The sequence below is a fragment of the Enoplosus armatus genome, chromosome 6 (genome assembly GCF_043641665.1).
Source record: "Enoplosus armatus isolate fEnoArm2 chromosome 6, fEnoArm2.hap1, whole genome shotgun sequence".
NCBI classification, from domain to species: Eukaryota; Metazoa; Chordata; class Actinopteri; order Centrarchiformes; family Enoplosidae; genus Enoplosus; species Enoplosus armatus.
This window is the reverse complement of record NC_092185.1, coordinates 7,049,855-7,073,560: the sequence shown is the minus strand read 5'-3', so window position 1 is coordinate 7,073,560 and position 23,706 is coordinate 7,049,855. Positions and strand designations below refer to the sequence as shown.

The 23,706-nt window shown below is 40.3% G+C and overlaps 3 protein-coding genes across 4 annotated transcripts; 2 read left to right on the top strand and 1 right to left on the bottom strand.

Annotated features, from left to right (window-relative positions):
• The first annotated feature begins 1,634 nt into the window (after nt 1-1,634).
• nr1h4 (nuclear receptor subfamily 1, group H, member 4) lies at nt 1,635-12,062 on the top strand. 2 transcript variants are annotated; one of them, XM_070907681.1, is made up of 9 exons: nt 1,635-1,731; nt 3,826-4,203; nt 6,629-6,769; nt 8,021-8,163; nt 8,273-8,371; nt 8,716-8,815; nt 8,917-9,063; nt 11,570-11,683; nt 11,824-12,062. In XM_070907681.1, the coding sequence occupies exons 1-9, from the start codon at nt 1,635-1,637 to the stop codon at nt 12,060-12,062; spliced, it is 1,458 nt and encodes a 485-aa protein (XP_070763782.1). The 2 variants fall into 2 exon arrangements, with proteins under 2 accessions (XP_070763782.1, XP_070763783.1); XM_070907682.1 differs by lacking the exon at nt 1,635-1,731 and adding an exon at nt 2,502-2,532.
• A 1,778-nt stretch (nt 12,063-13,840) lies between these two features.
• c1qtnf13 (C1q and TNF related 13) lies at nt 13,841-16,494 on the bottom strand. The gene is made up of 2 exons (XM_070907996.1): nt 16,464-16,494; nt 13,841-14,913 (listed from the first exon to the last, which is right to left on the bottom strand). The coding sequence occupies exons 1-2, from the start codon at nt 16,492-16,494 to the stop codon at nt 13,841-13,843; spliced, it is 1,104 nt and encodes a 367-aa protein (XP_070764097.1).
• An 877-nt stretch (nt 16,495-17,371) lies between these two features.
• ube2na (ubiquitin-conjugating enzyme E2Na) lies at nt 17,372-22,507 on the top strand. Its single transcript, XM_070906873.1, has 4 exons — nt 17,372-17,477; nt 20,351-20,597; nt 21,075-21,215; nt 21,764-22,507. Exons 1-4 carry the CDS (start codon nt 17,448-17,450, stop codon nt 21,808-21,810), a joined length of 465 nt encoding a protein of 154 aa, XP_070762974.1. The 5' UTR covers nt 17,372-17,447; the 3' UTR covers nt 21,811-22,507.
• Nucleotides 22,508-23,706: the final 1,199 nt, after the last annotated feature.

Here is a 23,706-nt window from a genome sequence, read left to right as displayed (position 1 = left end):
TCAATGATTAAACTATTGCTTTTTAGACAAATTAAGGACTATAAAGACAAGGCAATTTTGACTTTCTGTGTGTATGTCCTTCTTACAGTACAACAGGGCAGGTACACTGAGGTATGAAAGTGCCAATATAAACAGATCTAGTGTCGACTGATACTCCACATTCAGTGACATGATAAAATGGCTTTAATTAGTTCAAGGACGCAACGCAACGATTGCCACAGTCAGAAGTTTTCTATGATAACCTCAATTTCTTCAAGTGCTTATGAAATGATTATTATAAAATGTCAGTGTAGTTGCAGTGGAAAGAAGACACAAAAACGCACCATGACTCTGTTTTTATTCAAAGATAAAAACTATAAACTAGTCAACTGATAGCAGCACATCCACCCGGCTTGCTCGTACTAATAACACCAGTTGTTTGCTAATGACTGGATATATGTTCCATGTGTGGTGTTTGTGTGGGTGGGTGGGATTTCTGGTCTGCTGGAGAATACATGAGGCAGCCTCTTGGTGCGATAAAAAGGGATTTTTTTTGGGATGGAGGTTGGGGGGGGGGGGGGGGGGGGCATGTTTGGAGGGGGGATGACATGGACAGGAATGGACAGTTTAATTAATAACCACCATCCATTTCTCCCTGACCTCAACTGGTCACACATGCTCTCACTGGAGCCCAGACACAAGCAGCTAAATGTTCATTAGCAAATATTGATTGAGCTGTAGCTCACGGCGTGGATATCTGAAAACGAGGAAAGTTAGCGGGCAGGAATTCAACATCAACTCAACTTCAACTCACCAGGACAAGGTAAGAGCTATGAGTTCGAGCCTGAGCATATTTCAGTTTCCACTTCTTATGAGCCCGCGGTGTGCCACTGAGTCTGAGGTATGTTTGGCTGTTGTGTGGGTTGTTAGAGTGGACTGGAGGTTTCTGAATCCTTGTGGGTTGCTTTGGGATCTCAGGGGAAATTACACTGAGTTAATTAAAAAGAACAAGGTGGCCTATAAAAGTAATGTCTCACATGTGACCGTGTTGTGGCCTTGACACCAGAAAGGCCATGGACAAGTTAAAAAACGTGTCTGTTGCTCACGAGATACCTTCAAGCTCATCTACAATACAGAGTTTTACTGTATCATTAAATACGCTGTATGACCAAAGGCTTGCATACATTATGTTTAGTAAAATTACATTAAGAAAGAAAGACAACACTGATCGTATGATACATCCTATCACGTGAGCCCTAATGACACAATGTGTACTTGAATATGTAATGGAAGGGGACATATAATAACCGCTCTGACAGGAGGTAGAAAGAAAAGACTGTTTCCACGACTTGCTCTTAGGGAGGCCTTGTTGGCGCCTGACCTTCATCCCCCACCTCTCTGCAGGCAGCTACTGAACATATCATCCCTGTGTGGGAGAGAAGACCTGTCAGGTGTGTTGATGTAGAGACTCCAAGGCCGATGTTTAATTACACCATGGTGCAGGTTTCAGATGATCCTGCAGGCCTATTAGGGTGTTCAGGAGATGGTTCACAAATCATGGTTCACAAATCACACTATTTTTATGCTTGTTACAGAGGGTTACTACTGCTTTGCAGCCCTGTGTTTTCTGAGCTGGTGCCCGACGACCCTCCTGGATGAATGAGTGGGTGGGCCCCGACATCAATGTGGTGGGACCGCTGGAAATCCCACCCAGCGATGAATTCTCCATCTCAGAGACCGGCCACTTGTTTGGTAAGTGTGCTTGGCAGGAACCAGCTCACAGAAGCGGTGCTTTGAGCTAAATGCTAACCGCAGCATGCTAACATGCTCACTGATGTTTAGCAGGTATTATGTTTACCATGTTCACTTTCTTACTTTAGTGTATTAGCATGCTAACAGATTCCATTTAGTACTAAACACAGCTGAAGTTGTTTTTGGTCATAAACAAAGTATTGATGAAATTTGAAATACGTTGAAAAAGCACATAGATACCTTCACCTCACAAAACGAAAGAGGAACACTAATACAGTAATAGGAAGAGCGATTCGTATTTGAAAAAGAAATTATGATCAGACGGTGACGATGAAGATTGATGAAGATTTCAAAAACAACAGAGCACAGATGCAGCAAAACTTATATAATGCACATGATCCTGCTCCCAAACTCAAGCAACACCATACAGTAGCAGTCAGTTGGTACCAGTGCCTCCAATCTGGAAAAGACTTTACACACTGTCCGGCTACTTGTAATGATGCAAAGAAATGTGACTGTGTGAGTTAATGAGTAGCCGTCCCAACCTTTGCTCCCCCTTGGGATTTCTCAAGCTAGCGCCAAGTAGTTCAGTGGTTGATCTACTGTTCTCACGTCTGTAAAGGAAGATTTTAAGATTTTAAAAGAAATAAATGGAAGATGATTTTATTAGTTAGAGGCAAAGGAAGGACTGATTTACAAAACACAGCTGGACTGTTGGGATCAGAGAGTAAAGTCTATATAATATAGTTTGTGTGTTTGGTCCCACGGAGATGGCCATGGTCCAGACCAAGTCTTCAAGAGGTCAGTGTTACGCATACTTTACAGATATTGTATTAGTGTCTGTCTGCTTTAATGACAGATTTGAACGCATGACAATATTTCAGTTCAGTGGAGGGATTATTCTTGTAGACTCCACGTGGTCTTTAAAGAGGTACTCGTCACTCCTCTGCTGTTTTTAAAGGAAATGTCGTGTCATGAATGTGTCACTCTTGCTCTGGGACTCAGTAATGATGAAACAACACCGCAATCCTGTTAACATTCTTGTATCTGTTTCAGAAGTGGCAACTTGTTTTATAAAAGACACAGTGTGCTCTGTGCAAGCGAGCTGTTAATCATTCATAGGTTTATAGTATGTGTTGTGTGGGTTACCGACGACTGCTGAGCCAGTTCCTATTCTAACAAGCTTCAGCAGGGAAGCGCTTGAAATAAAACTGTTTTGTGGAGTTTTTCCTTATCAAAATGGAGGGTTTAATGATTGAAGGTATCATGTTGCACAGACTGCTCCTTGACAGAAACATGTGATTTCGGGGCAGAAGGATGTCTTGTCTTGACATTATTCAAAATGAATTTCCTCTGGTATTCGACTGCCTCTGACACTTACGCTTCACCATTCCCATGCAAGGAACCAGTCCATATTGATAAAGCCACATTAATCAATATTTTCATATTAACAATGGATCAAATGACTACTTGTAATGTGCAAGGGGTCACTTGTAGTGATGATCCCACAGATCATTATCACCAGACTCTGTATCCCTCAGTTCTACGGGGCATTTTAGCATCTTTCAGCTCATTGTTTTGCTTTTGTGGCCTGCAAGTACAGTTTTTCGTTCACTCTCATCGCTCTTGTTTGCATAATTTCCAGGCAGCTTTTCAGCTAAATAGCTGTGACAAACTCAGTGTACACCACCTGCCCATCACCCAACGACAGACAAAGTTAGCAACTAGCTAGTGAACATAGTGAACCATTTAGCAGCTAAAGAGCCAGATATTTCCCTCCGGAGTAGGTGGAGACCAGAGACAGCTGTAAGACATTCATTCATTCATCAGGTGGCAAGAAACATGTCAACCTCTTAAGGTGATTAAATGTCAATGTTGCCCTCAAGTGGACACCCAAAAATCAATTGCTGTAAGTTGAAATATTGGTACCTTAAACTGATTTTTAAGCTCTCTAAAACAACTCTCTTGTAATTTTGGGATCTGAAAGTAAATGTGACTGTCATTATTAGTGTAAGCAGAACTGGAGTCAAGAATTTTTTGCTGCGCATGCTGTTTTAGAGTTATTTTATAATCCCTCTCCTACGTCTCTCTCAGATATTCTGGCAGATCAAGGCAGTCCTCTGCTGCAGGATCCCGACATCTTACCCTTCACCAGTTATCCCAGCATGCAGTACCCGTCCATGGAGCCGACCATGTCTTCCACACCATACTACTCCAGTCAGAATTACTACCCTCCATACAGTGGAGACGAATGGTACTCACACGCGGGGATATATGAACTGAGGAAAGGACCCCTTGAGGTTAGCTATGATGCTGAGATGGAGGAGGTGTCCGCTGTGGTGCCTGCCGTGTGCAAGAGGACCCGGCACATGTCGCAGGCCGGAAGGGTCAAAGGGGAGGAACTGTGTGTTGTGTGCGGAGACAAGGCCTCTGGATACCACTATAACGCCCTCACCTGTGAGGGATGTAAAGGTGAGGGAAGATGCGCTGTAAGGACACAAATACGTTGGATTTAACAGTTACTAGAACATGCTTACAACAGTTGTACATGTGATTTTTACTCCCCTCTGTTTTAGATTTACTTGCATTTTTAGTAATAATGGCTGTTGGTGTAATTGGAGTTTTACTATTTGAAAGTATTAAATACCCCAAAAACAAATGTAAACACAAGGTAGAAACATGTACTGTAAGAAGCTGCTTCCAGTTAGATGATGTGTTTATGATCAGCTTTTCAGGCAAAAGGCAAAGTCTGAGTGCTGTTGTTGATTATTAATAACCTATGAGACATACACTGTATTTATCTAAGGTTGGATTTGTGCTGTTTAAAGTACATTTCTAGGCATGGACCGTTGCTGGTGAAGAGTTTTTAATTACATGAGCATTTGTCATCTATCCGTTCTTCACAGAATATGCTTTGGTGCTGCATCTGATTTGTCTGCTGTCGATAAAAATAGATTGAGGGTTGTTTGATCGTACTTAACAACTATTACTACTACTGCTGTACACTGTGGCATAATGCTGTTGATTCCATATTTAATTACATGTGAGGGACAGGCAGTAAAATCCAATCATACAGTGCATCTGAGTTTGACTTCTTGAGCTGCAGATAAGATTGAGGCTGAGAACAAAGGATATATGAGGAAATATTACACTAAGAGCGAGCACAACTTTACAACCCTTCTCCATGTAAAAATGATTCACTTGTTGTGGCCTCTCACAGCTCCTCCACATGCTTTTATGACACTGTGAATTTGCTGTGATTCCTGCCAAACTGCAGGGTGAATGGACATGAGTGTAATTCCACACGGTGAGGTTGGACAAAGCCGGGAGTGCAGCAGCTGGCCTGTCCTGCCATTTGACTGAGAATAGGCTCAGGTCTACCTGGTGCTGCTGCCAGATTGGGTTCCCTCTCAGCTTTCTGCTGTACAATGCAGGAGCAACCTGAGCTCAGTTACGCTAATGCATGTCATTCTGCTTAATGTTGTATGTCAGAATGTCTAATAACTGTTCCAAAGTTATTCTGTGTGTGTGTGTGTGTGTGTGTGTGTGTGTTTGTGTTTTGCTCCGTTGCTCTCTCCCTGTCTGGAACGCTGCCAGCTGGATTCTCTCCGTGACATTATTAGAACAGTGTGTAACCTACGAATTTAATTTACATCAGCTTGTCAATTATCCTTCCTGGTTAAAGAAGCTTAAATGTGCGTGGAATACGTACAGAGCAGCGATGGAAGAAGATCAGATCCTTCACGTAAAACTAGCACAACATAACGATGAAAAAAAGATACTTCTGAAAGTCCCGAATTCAAACTTTTACCCAGTGCAGAAGGAATATCTGCAAAATGTTCTTAAAGCAGCTATAATCAATATTTTCATATTAACAATGGCTCAAATGACGATGTGTATGTGAAAGGCATTATCTTATTATCACCCAAATCTACCGCTTCCCCCGAGCTCAGCAGAGCATTTTAGCATCTCATTGTTTTGGTTTTCCGGCCTGCAACGTTACTGTTTTGGTTCACGCTCACGGCTCTCATCAGCGTTGTTTTGAGCTCCAGCGGGCAGCAGTTTTCAGCGAAAAAGTATACTGTACAACACCTGCTCAGCACCAAACAACAGACAGACACTGTTCGAGACTAACTGGTGAACACAGTGGAGCATTTAGCAGCTAAAGAGCCAGATATTTCCGTCAGGAGTGGGTGGAGACCAAAAACAGAGCGAAAAGATGAGTGAATATTTGACTTACATTCAAACACACTGGATAAGCTGGATGTGTACATGGACAAATGCATGCTAACATGTTCGTCATAGCTACGTAATAGCTGATAATATGTCAATACTACTTATACTATAATACTTCACAGCTTGTTTCTGCTGCCCCAAAGTGATCAACAAAAGAAACATCTGTTAATACAGATTTAAGTATCATAATTACTAGAACTCGATATGCAGAAGGAGCTCTTTCAGAGTGCTGTAATATAATATATATTTATTGCTATTTTATTATCCCTGATAAATGTTGCATAAGCAGCCATTTACTGCTGCTGCTGAGATAATGTACACTGCTTTGTATAGTTTAACTTACAAGATTGCATCATATTTATTGCAGAGAACCGTAATCTGCAAAGTAACTAGTAACTATAGCTGGCATTAAATGTAGTTAGAAAAATGAGTAGTATGTAAGTACAGTCTGAAATGTAGTGGAGCAGAAGTAAAACGTAGTATTAAATGGAAATAATTAAGTACACTTTAATGCAGTACTTAAGTGAATGTATTTAGTTACTTTCCACCACGATACTAAAGTGTTGCCCAACAGAACATACTGTACGTATCCATCAGAGAACAAAATGTCATGTTCTGCACCTGGCTCATGATGATGTTTTGTTTTGTCAACCATGTTCAGGTTTCTTCAGACGGAGCATAACGAAGAATGCCGTGTACAAATGCAAGAGTGGCGGAAACTGTGAGATGGACATGTATATGCGCAGGAAATGCCAGGAGTGTCGGCTAAGAAAGTGCAAGGAGATGGGCATGCTGGCTGAATGTGAGTATCGCTGCGAGACTCTGGTTCCTGTTCATGCTGACAGGGAATGAAAGAATTGTAAACATATTTCTACATACTGTCACACATCACATACTGTCTGTTTAGTGGAGTCAGGAGAGGCTGTTAAAGGCTGCAGGTGAGCCCTCATTTTCCATTCTGACATGGCCTGTTGAGTTTTACTGGGGGATTGAATGTCACAGATCACACAATAGAAAGGTCCAGCTTTTGTCACTGTTACAGGAGTAGAAGCAATTAAACAGACACGTTAAGCTCCATTTAGGACAAATTAACTTCAAAAGTGGCTGCTGTCATTAAAAGGAATCTGCTATGAGTGTCGTATCTTAACACTTTTGGGTATTTGGGAATGCAGTCTTGTGTGTTTTCCTACGTCAATGTGAAGACAGAACCTGTAAATGTGTACACGTACTTTTGCGGTCTTTGGAGGATTATTAGTTATTGGGTCTATAAAGAGCTGTCAGTTGAATAGAGCAGGAGGATGGACTGGACTCCTGTTGCTCATAAATAATGAAGGGGAGTTGTGATGAATATTGCAGAGTGGCAGGCGTTCATGACTTGACCTCATAGCTCATAGTAAGAGCTCAACAAATGAGACTTTGTTGGTCATAGTGTGAAAAGACAGACACTAATTTACTGGAGAGTCTTATTTCTTTGATTACTCCCCTCTCCTCACTTTCCTCTCAAGTCTAGTTTAAAGAGGGAAACTCTTTCACCACTTTTTTGACTGAACTTACAAAGTCAAATAGGAATGTGAACAACTAACAAGGTTTTACATTCACACATTATCGTTAGAACAAGGTACCATAATAAAGGATGGTGAAGTAGAAAATTTAGTTTTACTTGATGGAAAATGAGGCTATTGTAGCAGCAAAATAAACATATAATCAGATTATAAAATAGTAGAATTAAATGAAACACGACAATAAATCACTGAAAGGAATAGAAACAAGCATGCAAAGATTTAAATGTAAGCTGTGACTTATAGGTCACTGACATGTATGGATTACGTTACAGTGGATATAATATATGATGTTAACATATTAATGGCAGAAAATTACTAAAATATAATTCAGATTTTCACTTCATTAGTGATTCTACACAGTATTGGAACTAATATTAAAAACAACTTTAATTTGACCTCATGATAAATGAAAATGAACATTTACAAATACTGTTGGATAAGAGCTGTGAGGTATTTAACACACATAGTGAAGCCTTCATCACCGCTGGCAGGCCTGCTGACAGAGATCCAGTGTAAATCTAAAAGGCTGCGAAAGAACACCAAGGCCTCCCCGGGACAGTCGACTGGAGACGAGACAGAGGGGGCAGACAACACGGACAACAAACAGGTCACTTCAACCACCAAACTGTCAAAGGTAATCACAGCCTCTGCCGTGTCCTGGAAATTTGCAGTGTTGCAAATTGTGATGAAAAGATGTGTCACCACGTAATGATGTGTTGTTTCCGTTTTCCGTTTGTATCCAGGAAAAAGTTCATATCACCAAAGAGCAGCAGGCGCTCATGAAACTCATCGTGGATGCTTACAACAGACATCAAATTCCTCAAGACATGGCCAAAAAACTGGTATATTACCCTCTATATCAATATATATCTAATATATAATATCAATATACCCTATTTGAATTATTGACAGTAAAAGGTCCAATAGATGAGTTCCTGAAAATTGGCTACAGAGAGTGCAGCTCATACACACTGAGCCAGGACAGAAAGATGCCACACTCGAACCGTTCGGCTGACGTTCATCTAAATTTCAGACACTTATGATGACATCGTCATAACTCTGATACCCCCTTATAGCTTCTGAATGTAGTTGTTCCCAGGCTCATGGCTGAGACTGGTGTTACCTGCTGCTGGTGGAGTTTATGCAGCCTGGTCTTGGCTGTTTACTCTTGTTGTTTCCCCTCCAGCTACAGGAACAGTACAGCGCAGAGGAAAACTTCCTCCTATTGACGGAAATGGCAACAAGTCAAGTTCAAGTGCTGGTGGAGTTTACAAAAAATATTCCAGGTACTGTTTCCTAGTTTTCAAATCGAATATAGAGAGAATAACACACTGACACCATGATAACAGCATAATAATAACAAAGAGTGGCGTGATGCCTCTGGCAGGCTTTCTCTCTCTGGATCGTGAGGATCAGATCGCTCTGCTGAAGGGTTCGGCTGTGGAAGCCATGTTTCTGCGCTCAGCTCAGGTTCTCAGCAAGAAGATGCCCAACGGATACACAGAAGTTTTGGAGGAGAGGATACGCAAGAGTGGTGAGTCAACATGAAGTGATACATAAAAATAAGAAAGGCACTGTCTGATACAACACACTGTACTTTTTGGCACTGAAGCTTGAACAGCTCCATCAAAATTCAGACAGTGCAACCACACTGATATATGGCTTTTTACCAATCAGAATAATCCATGTAAAGTGTGGAACTAGAATATTTGTACTCCTAATTCATAACCTTCAAGAGTCTTGGTCCTTTGCTCTACCAGCTGCACATGCAGCATCATGACATTTGTAGTTCCACTTGCAGCCAAGCAGCCAGGTCTAGTCAGATCCTCCATTAATAATTGATCTGCCTGATCGGATCTGATGCAGCTGGACGATGTGTGCTGACCTGTTGATCTCTGGCTGGGTGTAGGTTACACATGCACACACACCCTGTGGGTAAAGTTTCGCTCTGTTTAGGCATGTGGGTGAGAATGCCAGCAGGTGAAGGAGAGAATTCAAAGAAAACCCAGCTCTTTAGTGGCACTGGGTTTGATTTGTTAAAACACACACATATATAAGGTTTATAAGGTTTGCAGCCTCTCTATTTACACATATATCCCATATCAAACAGTTCTCTGCCTGGTGGTTTTAAATAATCATTTGTATGTATCCAAGGTGTCATTATGTCAACCAGGTTGGACAGTTAGACAGACAGCGGCAGTGATGGCAGGAGTGTGTGTGAGTCACTGGGTCCCTCAGCGCAGCTCTGCTGTGAATGGTGGGGATAAGATATATTCACACTAAAGGCCAGTCTGGGAGAATAAGGGAGCAAAGCTGTCTGAAGAGACCATTGTTCATTATCAAAACATCAGGAGTGCCATTGTCCACTTCTCTCCCTCTGAGCCCCGCTGGCATTTCTGAACGCTTGATGATGTGTCCGAGCAGACAGACAACCTCTGCCAGTTTGAAGAGCGTCAAAAGTAGGAACTGTTGCCAGTGTGCGAGAGCAAACTAAATGCAAACACTTGAAATTATATAGAGAGCAGTTTGTAATAATCGTCCTTATTTAATATTGAATCATTACCTAAAGAAGAAAAGCAGAGAAGTTTACATTTGTTATATGCTAAAGATATTTTCCCTGTTTAGAGATGGATGAGGCTGAACCTCTTGCTGGCACAACTACTGCTTTTTAATGACCAGGAAATATATGATCAAAGCTGAGTTAAGACATAATACAAAGCACTTCAGTTGTAATCTTCTTGTGGAATAATGTACATTATATCACTCATCCAACACCTTATTTTACAGTCATGACTCCTTTCATTTATCTCTCTCTGTTTTAGTAAACTGCATTAATCTGGATACCACTCAGGTTCATACTATAAACATACTGAACAGTATATTCACAAGTTAAGACTATTTATGCGTGACAGCCCTTTGAATGCACACATGAACACATGGGATTTTAGAATTAAAGTGTCAAATGTGCAGAACTTTTGAAAAAGTGTCACTGCAGTCAGGTTTTTTATTGATTACATTAACTGTTGAATGTCAGATGATCACTTGTTCCTCTGTTACCATGTGAACAACTGAGGAAAACCTTCAGCATAAAGGGCAAATGTATTGGAAGGGGCAAGCGATCTTAAAGCAATGTTTTCTGGTTAGTTGTCTAGCTTTGTTAACATAATTTTTTATTTCAGTTTGTAGGCAAGGAATTTGTCTGATGAAATTTGGCTGTGCAGCCAGTTGTTTTTGAATGATTCGTCAGAAATGTACCCTGTTTTCAAGAAAAACACCACCAGAATACTTCCTTTACGTGGAGAACTAGACGTGCTGCTCTCCTTCTATGTAAGCTTGAGTTTATTGTCTTTGCTGTGGACGATCATATAGGTTAATAATAATGCAGATTAGGGAGGACTGTCAATTAAATGGCTCAAAGTGCAGACTGTTATGTAAGACAAGCTCTGGCTACTCTTTACCTGCTCTTTCTTCTGTAATATTCTATACATGCAATTTACCAGATCAAACCATACTTGTTTTTTGACCTGCACCGCCTCATTTGCTCCATCTTTCATCAGACTAGTCCATCACATGAGATGCAGCCCTATACAGACTAACATCATCTGCATACAGATACAGATCACTTCTTATTTTGAAAGGTAATCATTTGAGAAAGTCAGTTTACAGTGTCCAAGTTTAAACTCTGGTGTAGGAGAGATTTCCAGTAAACATGAATGAACAGATTGCTGTTCATCTGGGAGACTACAGCAGATTTAAAACTGTGTTTGTATGTTTAACCTCAACCTCAAGCCAGAATCTCCTGGTCGATAACAACAAAAGTTTGGTTAGATTTATCAATTGTGCATTGTTAATGTATTACTGTATACATGCTGAAATCTACTGTAAGTAATTAAACCAGGGCTTAAAAGACAGCTCATTCACTGATCCCTGATCCAAGGTCTGTACTTACCTTTCCCTTATCATAGAGTTTTTAAGGGGAGCTTGCTTGTGTGCATTCACCGTAAATAATTTAGAAAATTTGATTTATATTGTTTCTGCAGGTATATCAGAGGAATTCATAACACCCATGTTCAACTTTTACAAAAGCATCGGTGAACTGCACATGCAGCAGGAGGAACAGGCTCTCCTCACCACCATAACCATCCTGACACCAGGTGAGCCAGTATCAACCGCTTTCAACGATCCACCTGTATTTTGTAATGACACTATGTAAGGTGTTGGTTTTTTTTTTTAACAATATAATTTCTACAATTTATGATATTCTATCATCACGGTTCACTTTACTCCCCTCCAGATCGACCCTATGTGAAGGATCAGCAGGCCGTTGAGAGACTTCAAGAGACCATACTGGACATGCTGAGGAAGCTGTGCATCCTGCAGCATCCACAGGAGCCGCAATACTTTGCTCGTCTCCTGGGCCGTCTGACGGAGCTGAGGACACTCAGCCACTACCACGCAGAGATGCTCACATCCTGGAGAATGAACGACCACAAGTTCACCCCGCTGCTCTGTGAGATCTGGGACGTGCAGTGACACACCAGAAGAAGTGAAGAGGGTGGCAACGTAGGGATGATAACGTGAACATTTCAGCTTGCAAGATAAAGCCATGGTCCAACCACAGTCCATATTTATATTGGATGATGCGGCGATCCGGAGTTAAATCCCTGCACAGCCTGTGTGCCTCTGTGTGGCCCAACCTTCATGGCATTAGTCGTGTATTAACTCAGTCAATGGTTTAGTGTATTGTTTGTGTTTCTTCTGCTCATGGATTTTTTTTATGGCTCTCACAACATCACCATGTCTTCTTACTGTGTGACTCTTGGGATTTGTCTCATTGTTGAGTCCCAGAGTCATTCGTCAGACAAGCACAAACACTGGAACAGATTCAAAGCAGAGACGGTGCTCATGAGAAGTGTAAAGTTTGGATTACGTTGAGTTTAATAATGAGCTCATTTATTTTTTATTTGTAAAACACGTAGTACTTGCTACATGTAAGTGCTGTAAGTACACAAAAGTTGTATGTTCTGCCTCAATAAATGACAAGATTAACAGGAAAAATGTTGATGTTGGAAACTTTTTAAGCTTTATTTTCATATCTGTCAGTCAGCACAGAGGAAACAACCCTTCAGGAGTACACATACTGTACAGATATCTGGTGCTTCTGGAAAAGTAGTATTCTTGTTCCTCTTTAATCTTTCTGAAACTTTATTTCAATAAAGTGAACTGAAATATGTTCAAATTACCTTTAAAAAATTGACTAAATATTGAAATATTAACATCTAACGGTTTCCCTGAAGAAATATGATCTTCTAGAACTAACTTATTTATGCCTACATTTAACCCTCTGCTAATATTTCATTTCAGAGGGGTATCAGAACAAATGCACCTCAATTACAGGACCACAACTTTGTTTTTGCATGTTTTAGCCAATTGTCTTTGCATTGCTGTTGACCATTTCAATGTATACCATTAAAGTTGTGAATTTGTTTGAATTTTGAATGCTTAGTTCCTCCATTTTCCCTTTTTTTTAAAAAGTTCTTTCTTTTATTCTTTCCTGCTGTCTTATGTATTGTGATACCTGGCATACTGCTATTATTGTGTAGCAATGGCGCTGTAGTAGAAGCTTTAATAGTTGCAGCAGCAACACCACCACCTGGTGTAGTAGTAATAGCTGTAGTGAGGATCTATGGATTGAGCAACAGACATTTACCACATTGTGGAAACTTGAATGAATTTACCTTGTACTCAGTGCAACACATTGATATCATTGGCATTAGACTTAGAAGAAACAAGACATTTTTAATTTGAATTTATTTAGTTTTTCTTCCTGAAATACATCAAAACAGTTACAGATATATCCACAATATAACGCTCCATGACATGACTATCACCACTCACATGACCATGATGTATCTCTAAATCACTTTTTTTTACAGTAAGTAAATGTTAATAAACTATACATCATTTACATCATTTTCCTTGCCATGCAATAATCATTTTTACATGTAAAAAAACCCCCTTCTCTTTAAAACTTCTAAATACTTTTTAAAAAGTAAATAAAGTAAATGTATCTGTGAACCAAACCCTAATTTTATTACTTAATCAAGAAGATGGGGACAACAATAACCATGTTGCATGCTGGTTAGTGTCCATAATTGTATCATAGCACCATCTTGTGGAGTAATTTGACAAACGTTATCCCTGGAATTAAATTATTTACTGTAAAAAAAACAAACAAAGCAGTAAATGTACGTTCACTATACTGACCACAGAGTATTTTTTAGACAGGACACCATGAAGGGTAAAGACATTCAGAGGTGAGTTCTGTCCTGTGTGGTGGGAGGTGTGAGAGTTTCTGCTTCAAGATAAACCAGGAAGCCAGAAAACGTGGTGTACCTCCCCTGGTTGCTGTAGACAGCATAACGCTCATCCTGCTGACTGTACAGCCACACGCTGTCGCCCCGGCGGAGAGACAGCAGCAAGCTCTGACTTTGCATCTCCCGTCTCTTTGATGTGTCCTCGTCAAACACCATCGCCTGCACCTCGCCCTTCCCGGTCATCAGCTTCACAGAAACAGCCTTACGAGGGTGTTTCCCTACAGTGAAGGCAAAGAAGTACGCACCAGGGAAGTGGCACGTGAACAAGCCAGAGGTTTTGTTGAAATGCCCCCCGATGTTGACATATTCCACATCAAAGGTCAGAGGTGGCTTGTCCTGCTGCCTGCTACTCTGACCTATGAGTGTGGATGTCCGTGCCACAGAGAAGGCAGACCGTGGCTGCTCTGAGGTTTGACCTCTGGCCCAGGGGTCAGCCTGAGGAGGGCAGTTTGGGTAGGACAGCCCTGGTGGGGACAGGTGGTTGGTGATGTAGCCGGTTGGGGAGATGTCAGGATAGACAAGGTAACCAGAGAAGGTGATGTAAGGGCCAGCGTTGCTGTACAAAGCATACTGAGGACTCTGCTGTAAAAGCAGCCACACTGTGTCCATTTCCTTCAAACTGATCATCACGCTCTGGCTTTGAACCTTCCTTCCTTTCTTGCGGTAGTCATCATACGCTATAGCCTGCACCTCCTCTCCATTCTTCACCAGTATCACAGAGAGCATTTTCTTTGGGAACTTCCCCACGGAGAAGGAGAAATAGTAAGCCCCGGGGATGCGGCAGCGGAAGTGACCAGTGTCTGGATTGAAATCCCCTCCCATGTTGACCATGAGCCTGTTGAAGGTCACTGCCTTCTGCTTGCCTCCCACCACACTGTTGGTTCGTGTGGCAGAGAAAGCCGAGCGGAGACCTGTTGTCACTGGAGGGGCGTGAAGGGGTGAAACTGGTCCAGAGCAGGCGGTCATGATGAATACACATGCCAGGTAGCAGTGGGCGCTCCACTGAGCTAAAAAAGAAAATCAAAGTAATTAAGCTTAGTCTGATACACAAGACTCAATGTAAAAATGTCCACTTGTAACCCATCATCACAGGATAAGTGTTGTGATCAGTTCAGCTAAACAGTGATTTTTTTCCTGTTCAATTTGTTTCATTTGAAGAATTTTACAAGAAAAAAACAGTTTTCCTTTAAAGCAAAAGATACTAATTTCCAGAAATATTTATATTTGCTTCCTGGCGGAGAGTAAGCTTCTTATTTAATGGACAAACATTAAAGTGATATCAGTCCTCTCATCTAGCTCTCTGCAAGAAATGTGGAACTATTCCTTTAATCATCTGGTGACTCCTCAGATTTATCTTGTGATCTCTTTGGAGGTCCCAACCACCATGTTGGAAACTACAAGTCTAGACTTTTATTTTGTATAGTAAAAGACACCTCAAATATCTCCCTCCGTAATACTTTGAGTGACTTATGTCTGTCATCTGTAGATGTAACCCATAATGCCTCTATATAAAATACTCCAAGTTGATTAGGAAGTCTGGCTGAGCCCTGTCGAGATAGATGTTGCCACTCATATCAAGCACTCTAATGTGGCTGATATTGTCTGTTCTCTCTGTGCACTGAGAGAAGGGACTAGATTAGGTGCTGGTTCATCTGTTCCTGTGTGTGTTGAACAATGGAAAATTTTGGAGGGTCGGTGAGGTCGGACAGGGTAGAATGCTAAAAGATACCACTGCAAAGTGTAAATGAAACATTACTTTGAAGTGTGGACAAGTTGCTGGAAAATTATAAATATTCTGAGAATATTTTCATGAAAATTGTAGCTTTTTGAATACTTTTTAGGGACTTGATTTGTTTACATTCCTAAAACATTCTGCCATTTTACCTTTAGATACCATTAGAGAGTATGACATATTCAGATTCAGACAGAATATTATTATCCGTCTTAAAACAAAAATTACTAAACCATACAAATATTTCATAATGTTTGCATACACGTACAGAAATAGATCACTTTAACATCCCACAAGCTCAGATTGGTCTGAAGAGCTTCTATGATGATGACTTAATGAGCGGAAACCTTGCACCTGTCAGGCAGCAAACATGAGCGAAAATTATAGGCTCAGATTTCACACCTGGCCGTTTCCCCTCCTGTCTGTAATATACACATTTCACAAAAACACTAATGATAGATATTTAGGCCAAAACTGTGGTGGAAAAGCCAAGGTCAGTGTTAGGAAATGAGTGAGCTGGCAAAAGAACAGCTTTATAGGAGTCAGATACTCTCACCTTCAGGTTGCAATAAACTTTTCAAAATACTATTTTAACATTTTAAAACAACAGTTTGTATTTATATTAGTTTGTATTCTTATGGAGTAGAATTCAGGTTTATGTAACAGTAATGTAAAATATAGTGTGAATACAATGAACTACATCGCAGAATCTATGATTTGACAGAATTCAACAATCTCAAGAGTGAAATGTACTATACTCCTGCCAAGATAAATAAAAAACATCATGCTCACAAGAGTAACCAATTACAGAAATATCAAACCCACCTGTTGGATTATGTTGGGACAGAAATTGCATGCTGGACTTCTTCTCAGTCAGCTTTTAGAGAAATAAAGTTCCTCTTAGTTTGCTGCACTGCTAATGCCCATGTCACAGGCCTGACACCCAAAGGGACAAAACTTTTGTCCATGCAGATATGTCAGGAGGAGGAGCTCCAATCCCATCCAATCTATAGTTCCCATTCAGCCTGCAGTGCAAAAAAAAGGGAAAATGCAGCTGTTCCACGCAGCCGTATTGGCCCGTGGAAGTGTTCATGCTTTGTTTTGTCTAAACAGGTAGTGGTTGTAGGACACAAAGTCTGGCGCTTTGACTTCAAGTGTAAAAATACACTGTAAAAGTTCTGCTTTCAAATTATACTTTAAAATAATTAAAAAAAAAACAACAACTGTAAAATAACCTTAGGAATCCCAAGCAAAAACACTTCACTCTCCTTTTCTAATTGTTTAATTATGTATGTGCTAAATGGTTGTAACCACTACTTTAATGTTGTGATAATCATTGTCTTGATTGGCTTTCTGACTGTTTTGTCCTTGTCCATGTGTCCATTTCATATACAACTTTGAACCTTTGTCCCACACGGCATTTCAAATACGTGTTGCACATCAGTTCAACAACTTCTCACTGAAATAAAATCGGAAAATAAATGCAGTGTTTCTGTGCCAGTATCACAAAATCCAGAGAATTCAGTAATGTTATTTATATATTTCTTGTTTGTTTTAAAATATATTCATTTATTATTAGAAGACCAAATTAAATGGAGCATATTCTGATGTATCTGCTGGTACATTTTTTAATCTTTATATTGATAAATTTTGGTTAAATATGTGTCTGAAAGATTGACTGTGCCTCAGATCAGCTGCAGTCCTTCCATCCTCTGTCATGACGCAAAGAACCCGGAAGACGTGTGTTTGCTGTCAATGCCAAAGACGAAGAGGAGGCACTGAGAGCCAAAAGCCCGCATTTAAGACAAGATGGCAGGACTGCCCCGCAGGATCATTAAGGTAATTGTTTCACACTTTAAACAGCAGCATGTGTGCATGTGTGACTTTTCTGTCATGGCTGTAACTCCACATACGCAGTCTAAACTCCCGGTGCTCTGCTGGTACGTCCGGTTAACAGTTTTGTGTGCTAACGTTAGCATCCAGCTCGCTAACGTTAGTTTGCTAAAATAACTTCCGTTTCATTCCTGTGCGCAGATACACCGAGGCACTGTGGGTTAGAAATACATCAACGCTTTGTAAAGATGTCAGATACATGTGCTGTGTGCCGGGATTGTCTTTTCTAAGTATACTTTTCAAGCACAGTAGCGTTCTCAAGTTGCTACTGATCCGATTGTAGTGCTGACTGAATGGATGGCTAACTTTGCTAACCCCGGCTAGTTTGTTAGCTTTGTTTGGGTTTGAATGATAAAAACAGGAACACTTAACAAGCTAACGTCAGCCTGTTGGCCTGATTATCCCAGCATTACACTTGTCATTTAAGCATACACGAACTTAAGATGGGATGTTTGCCTCTTGTAGTCTTTACTTTTTACACTGTTTCGCCTTTTCATTTAGTGAAGTTCTGACGTTAGCTAAGGGTTAAACATTTGCGAGTACCACAAATTAGTCATAAATGTGGAAACGTTGTAACTAACGTAAAGTTATCTAACAAAGTTGTGTGGATGAGACGTCTTGATACTTGGATCAGAAATGACCCCTGACTCTGTGTGGCAGCGTCAGCAAGTGATGTGAGCCATCAGCTCAGCGTACTGAAGATGTAATGAAGGAGTTACATCTTCCCGTTTTTGAACTATATGATACAGTGTTGTCACTTTTCTGCTCTTCTCTGCACCTCCCAAATACAAACCCATCATTACAGTACTTAAGGGTTAATGTCATGAGTTACAAGTACATGTCCCTATCATGGTAGCCATTGTATTCAGTGAAAATGTATGTTCTCAACCACTGACATAGACAGTTTTGTTTCATTTCTGTCATCAGGACATTTCAGCGGACACAGAGTAAGCTTTGAGAGGGACTCTGATTACTGGGCACACTGCACGTGTGTGTTGTTACATTATCTTTTTCATTTAATATTTCAATATATTATATTAATACAAATTAAATTATTAATCATTTGGTCTATATATATATATATATATATATATGTCAAAAACCATGAGTTCACAGGGACCAGGGTGATGTGTTGAAACAGCTTTCAGCACTTTCGAACCAGCAGCTGCACATTTAATCAATAATTTTATGAAACAGAAAAGTTCCAATGTTGCCAATGTTTTATTTGTGAGCCTAATAAGTGACTCATTTCCATTCAGCTCACTATTTAGATGATTTTTAATTTTTATATATTTATAGTTTTTAACACGTGCTTTACTTTGGTGGTAATGGACAAGCCTTACAGAAGCCACTTACTTTCTCCATTTTCTTTGGGGAACCTTTACAGTGCCCTCTTTGTCATTTTGTGTATATGCAAGTAACAGTCATTCACTCTGTGTATTTGTGTATATTAACCATATTTACTGGAGCTACAGCTTGTGGTATGTAAAGGAATAGTGTTTAGCCTGTATTCGGTTTTATTAGGAAAGCATTATAGGAACATGAATGGTGTCTAAGAGAAGGTTGCACAGGTGGGTGAGTAAGCAGACCACAGACTAGCTTTGGTGGGAAGGCTGGGAACAGTACTTAGCGGACCGAGCCCTTGAGCCCTCAGAGCGTGTGACTGGGACTGGGAGCCCCTCTCTCGTCTGTGTTTTCACTGCATGGTTTTGTCTGTGGGTTATCTGAAACATTTCAGGAATCTCACTCCCAGTTGTATTCAGGAAAAGAACGAGTGCAGGCTATTGGTGAGCTTTATTTGATGCTATTTTTCCGTACATAGTTGGCTGTGCTGTTATTTATTTATTGTTCTGTTGTAGTCAGGCGTGATGCTTATATTACACAAGCCTGCATTTCAAACAGGCACAATGGGATACTTGGGTTATAGATTAGGAAAATAATCAAAGGGCCTTAAATAGCAGGATAATTGTATTGTCAGTACTGCAGTTTGGAGAATGCAGAATGTACCGTGAGGAGTTGAGAGCACTGCAGTTTATATAATGACGTGCATTGCAGTGAGCTTGAATGTAGTTTCCTTGTTAAAAGCATCACTCATGCTGCCTCATGCATACCACAGATATCAGATACCTGCTCCTCTTTCACAGTAAAGGTGTGTGTTTCTGTGACTTGGCTGTCACTGTGAGTTGGGAGCAGACTTGCTGCAGTGGCTGATGGGAATGACAGTAATGGTCTCCTGTGGTGCGGTGGCTGAGTCAGTGTCACCTCTAAAAGACCGTTACATACTGCACAGAGAGTCTTCAGAATTGCAGCATTGAGCCACTATTGCAGCCAAGGCCACCCTCCCCTCTGTGTTTAAAAAATAAAAGCCAAGCAGACAGTCCACCTCCTGCCCACCATCTCTGTTGTTAGAAGTGTGTGCGAGGGCTTTTATAAATCTTTCAAATTCATCATTTTAATAAAGTTTTGCCAATATAAAAAAAAAATCCTAAGGATGTTTCACTCAATAAGACGGAGATGTATTTAAATTCAGTTCAAACTGTTATGTGTAGTTTCCACCAGTGCAGTTAACTGTAATGTTTGGCACAGGTGCAGATGTCATAGTTTATTACTAAGCATTACTCTGTGTGCAGTCAAGATGAGCATAAAATACTTCAACCCAGATTAAAAGTGTATAGAGTTATAAAGACAAATATAGAGTTTAAAAGCATTTCTCCTGACACACACTTCTCAGTCTGAAAGGGCCCTCTGTGCCACTGGCCGGTAATATGGTGGCACCAACTTATAGTTTATTTCTGTCTTTCTGTCCTTTTCTATACCAGGAAACTCAGCGTTTGATTGCAGAGCCTGTCCCAGGCATCAAGGCAGATCCAGATGAAGGCAACGCCCGCTACTTTCATGTTGTCATCGCTGGGCCTCAGGACTCACCTTTTGAGGGGGGCACATTTAAACTTGAACTGTTTTTACCAGAGGAATACCCCATGGCAGCTCCTAAAGTACGCTTCATGACCAAAATATATCATCCCAATGTAGACAAGTTGGGAAGAATATGTCTAGACATTTTGAAAGGTAAGTCTGTACTCTGTGATGTCACAGTGTATGCTTGGTCAGCTATGTGTGGTATACACCGTGCTTTACCTTTTTAAAGGACATGTTTTCAATTGACAGAAAATGTGACTTTTCCCAAGCAGCTTGAAAAGACACTTTGCATCTGTTCTGTCGTTGGTCTGTTGAGTCAGGCTTGTTACTGTAGGACAGCCTGTATGTATTGTATCCTGTGATGTTTGGCCTGTGAATGAAGTGAGGGATTTGCCAATTTCATCTTGCTCCAAAGATCAAGGGCCTCTTATGTTACACTTGTGACCCCTAACTGGAGCTTTGTGCCACTACTACTGCATATCACCTCTGTCTGTTCACTACCGCTGCAGCTTCAAACAGATACACTACACTATACTATGCTTCTTCTTTACTCTTTTCAATGCCTGACACATTGTCCCTCTGCTTTTCTTGCTCTCTATTTTAGTCTTATTAATCTCTCTGTTTCAGATAAATGGTCGCCAGCTCTGCAGATTCGTACAGTGCTGCTATCAATCCAGGCGTTACTAAGTGCGCCCAATCCTGATGATCCCCTAGCAAATGACGTTGCAGAGAAGTGGAAGTCCAATGAAGCTGAAGCCATAGAAACAGGTGAGAGCTATGATCGGGTTCAATGGAGGGTTTATTACACTTTCTATCCAGCTCTTGCCTAGTGCGTCATTTTGATTAAAGGGACATCCAGCCTAAATACACACATACGTACAAAAAAACAAAGCACTACAATTTACTTAGCATTTTGAGGCAGATTTTTTTGTGTTTGGTACTGTAGTACTTTTTTTTTATCTTGACTAGAATTATTTATACCATATCTTTATTGTATACTGTATATCTCATTTACTGAAATGTGATGAAACTACAATACTCCAACATTGTTTAATGAACACTATAAAGAAAGAACTCTACTCAAACCGTTTATTTTTTCATCAACATACAGTATCAAAGTATATGTTGATAAATACATTAATTTGCTTAATTCAGGACCATATCGACTTGTGTGTGTGTGTGTATGGAGGTCATTACAATAAACGTTTCTTAATGCAGGCTTTGTAAAACAGCAACAACAAAAAAACCCATATTGGTAAATTTTACGTGACACATGTTCATATTCTGTGTATTTTTTTGTATTTTTTATTTTACAGCCAAGTCATGGACCAGGCTTTATGCTGGAAACAAAAATGAAGTGTAGAGCAGCCTAACAAGTGGATGTCAAGTGTGAACACAAGTCCTCACGTTCTGCCAAGACCTCTTCCAACTTCATTTGCATTTAAAGGACACAGTCTTAAATATATATACATATATTATAAAATAAACATGAATATATTGTAAAGGAAAAAAAACAACTGCTGACAACTGGTGATTTAAATGCACACTAATGAAATGACTCGTCTTTGTCCTAACTCACTACTGTTCAAATGCATGGGCAGAGGTTTTAGATCTACTCACATGGCTTTCTGTGTCCATTGATTTTTGGAAGGCTTTTGCCAACTGCTGCTTTAAAACAAGCATGTTGTGGGGGGGGGAAAGAGTGTCCTACGTCCCACATATGTGGGTTTGGGGGTTCCAGAGCAGTGGAACGGATGGAGCGGAGAGACTGGCTAGATGTGCTCCATAGTGTATACTTTTTACATTTCTTTTAACTTTGTTTTATTGCGTCGCTGTTTGTTTATTAAAAGCAGCTAACTACTACTAGCCCACTGTATGTAGACGCTCACCTGGAGGCGGACCAGAGTTTGGTTCTGTGTGGATGGCCTAGCAGGACAAACACATCTTTAAGTCACATCTGGCTGCATTTAATACAAAGTAATATGACTGAAAAACAAACTGAGCCTGCCACTGTCACATTAACTTTTTTAACCACTCTCAGTGTAAGCTGTAGGCTTGTAGATGGGGTGGGAGGGAGTGGAGGGAAGGGTGGACATTGTGGACCTTTCCTTAGTTTAGCACATATGTTTTATTACCATATCTGGTCTTTTATATGTGAATCTTTCTCACGATTGCCAAACTAACTACTCTGCTTTGTCCCCGTATGTCATCACAGTCTAATGCTACAAAACTCAGTGGTTTATTTCTTCCAATGGCATTTATTTCACAAAGCAGTGGTTACATTTGAGCTGTCAGTTGTTTGATGACATGAGGAGGGTGTTGAGGGACTGGTCTGTGTGAGAGGAGATGCTGAGTTGTTACGGGATCAAACTCCAAAAGATAAATGAAGGCTTTTACTCGCGATTGGTCTTTGGCTGAAAAGTCTGTATTCAATTCACTGTTTGTAAATTCATTCTTTCTATTAATCTGGGGAGGAAATGTGTTCTTGCTCTCAGAATGCTATGAAACAGTCCACCTGCATACTTTTATGTTCTGTAAATAAAATCTGTTGATTAATAAATCATTGCCTGAGTGTAATTCTTGATGGGACACATGTATGACAAGTGTGGCTGTCGACGTATGTTGTATAACTTCAACAGGGATAACTGGTGACAAGTCCTTCCTTTAAAAATTCACTACAGATACACATACAGAGGTATTATCTGCCAATAAACTACCACATAAAGTATTCACTTTCAGTTTATTACTATTGTTTAATACATTAGCTAACAGTATTCAGAACAACTTATGCTGCTTATTGTGAGTTCTTGTTAAGTTTGTATTAAACATTCATATTAATGTCCCACTGGCCTGGACAATTGAAGCCTGCATGCTCCTATGCCCCTGACATTTTAGTAATTATCTTTTGCAGAGCATGCTATGGTCCTTGACTTCTCACAAACCTTTTAATCCTCATGTGAGCCATAGTGCTGCTTTGGATCATTCATAAGTTCATAATAATCAAGACTTCTGACTTTTCCCTTTTTTTTTTTAAAGAGCATTTTCTTGTTCTAGTTGCTGCCATTTATCAGTGTCCTACAGTCATGAATGCCCATGTCCTGATTTTGGAAAGAATACACATCCAACTAAATGGGCATTGCCATTTGTAAACACCTCTAAACATTTTCACCTTTGAACACACCTTGTGGTTTAGAGACAATCCTTACCCACTAGAGGGAAGCCCTGAGCTTTGTAACATTGCATTACAGGCTTCACTACC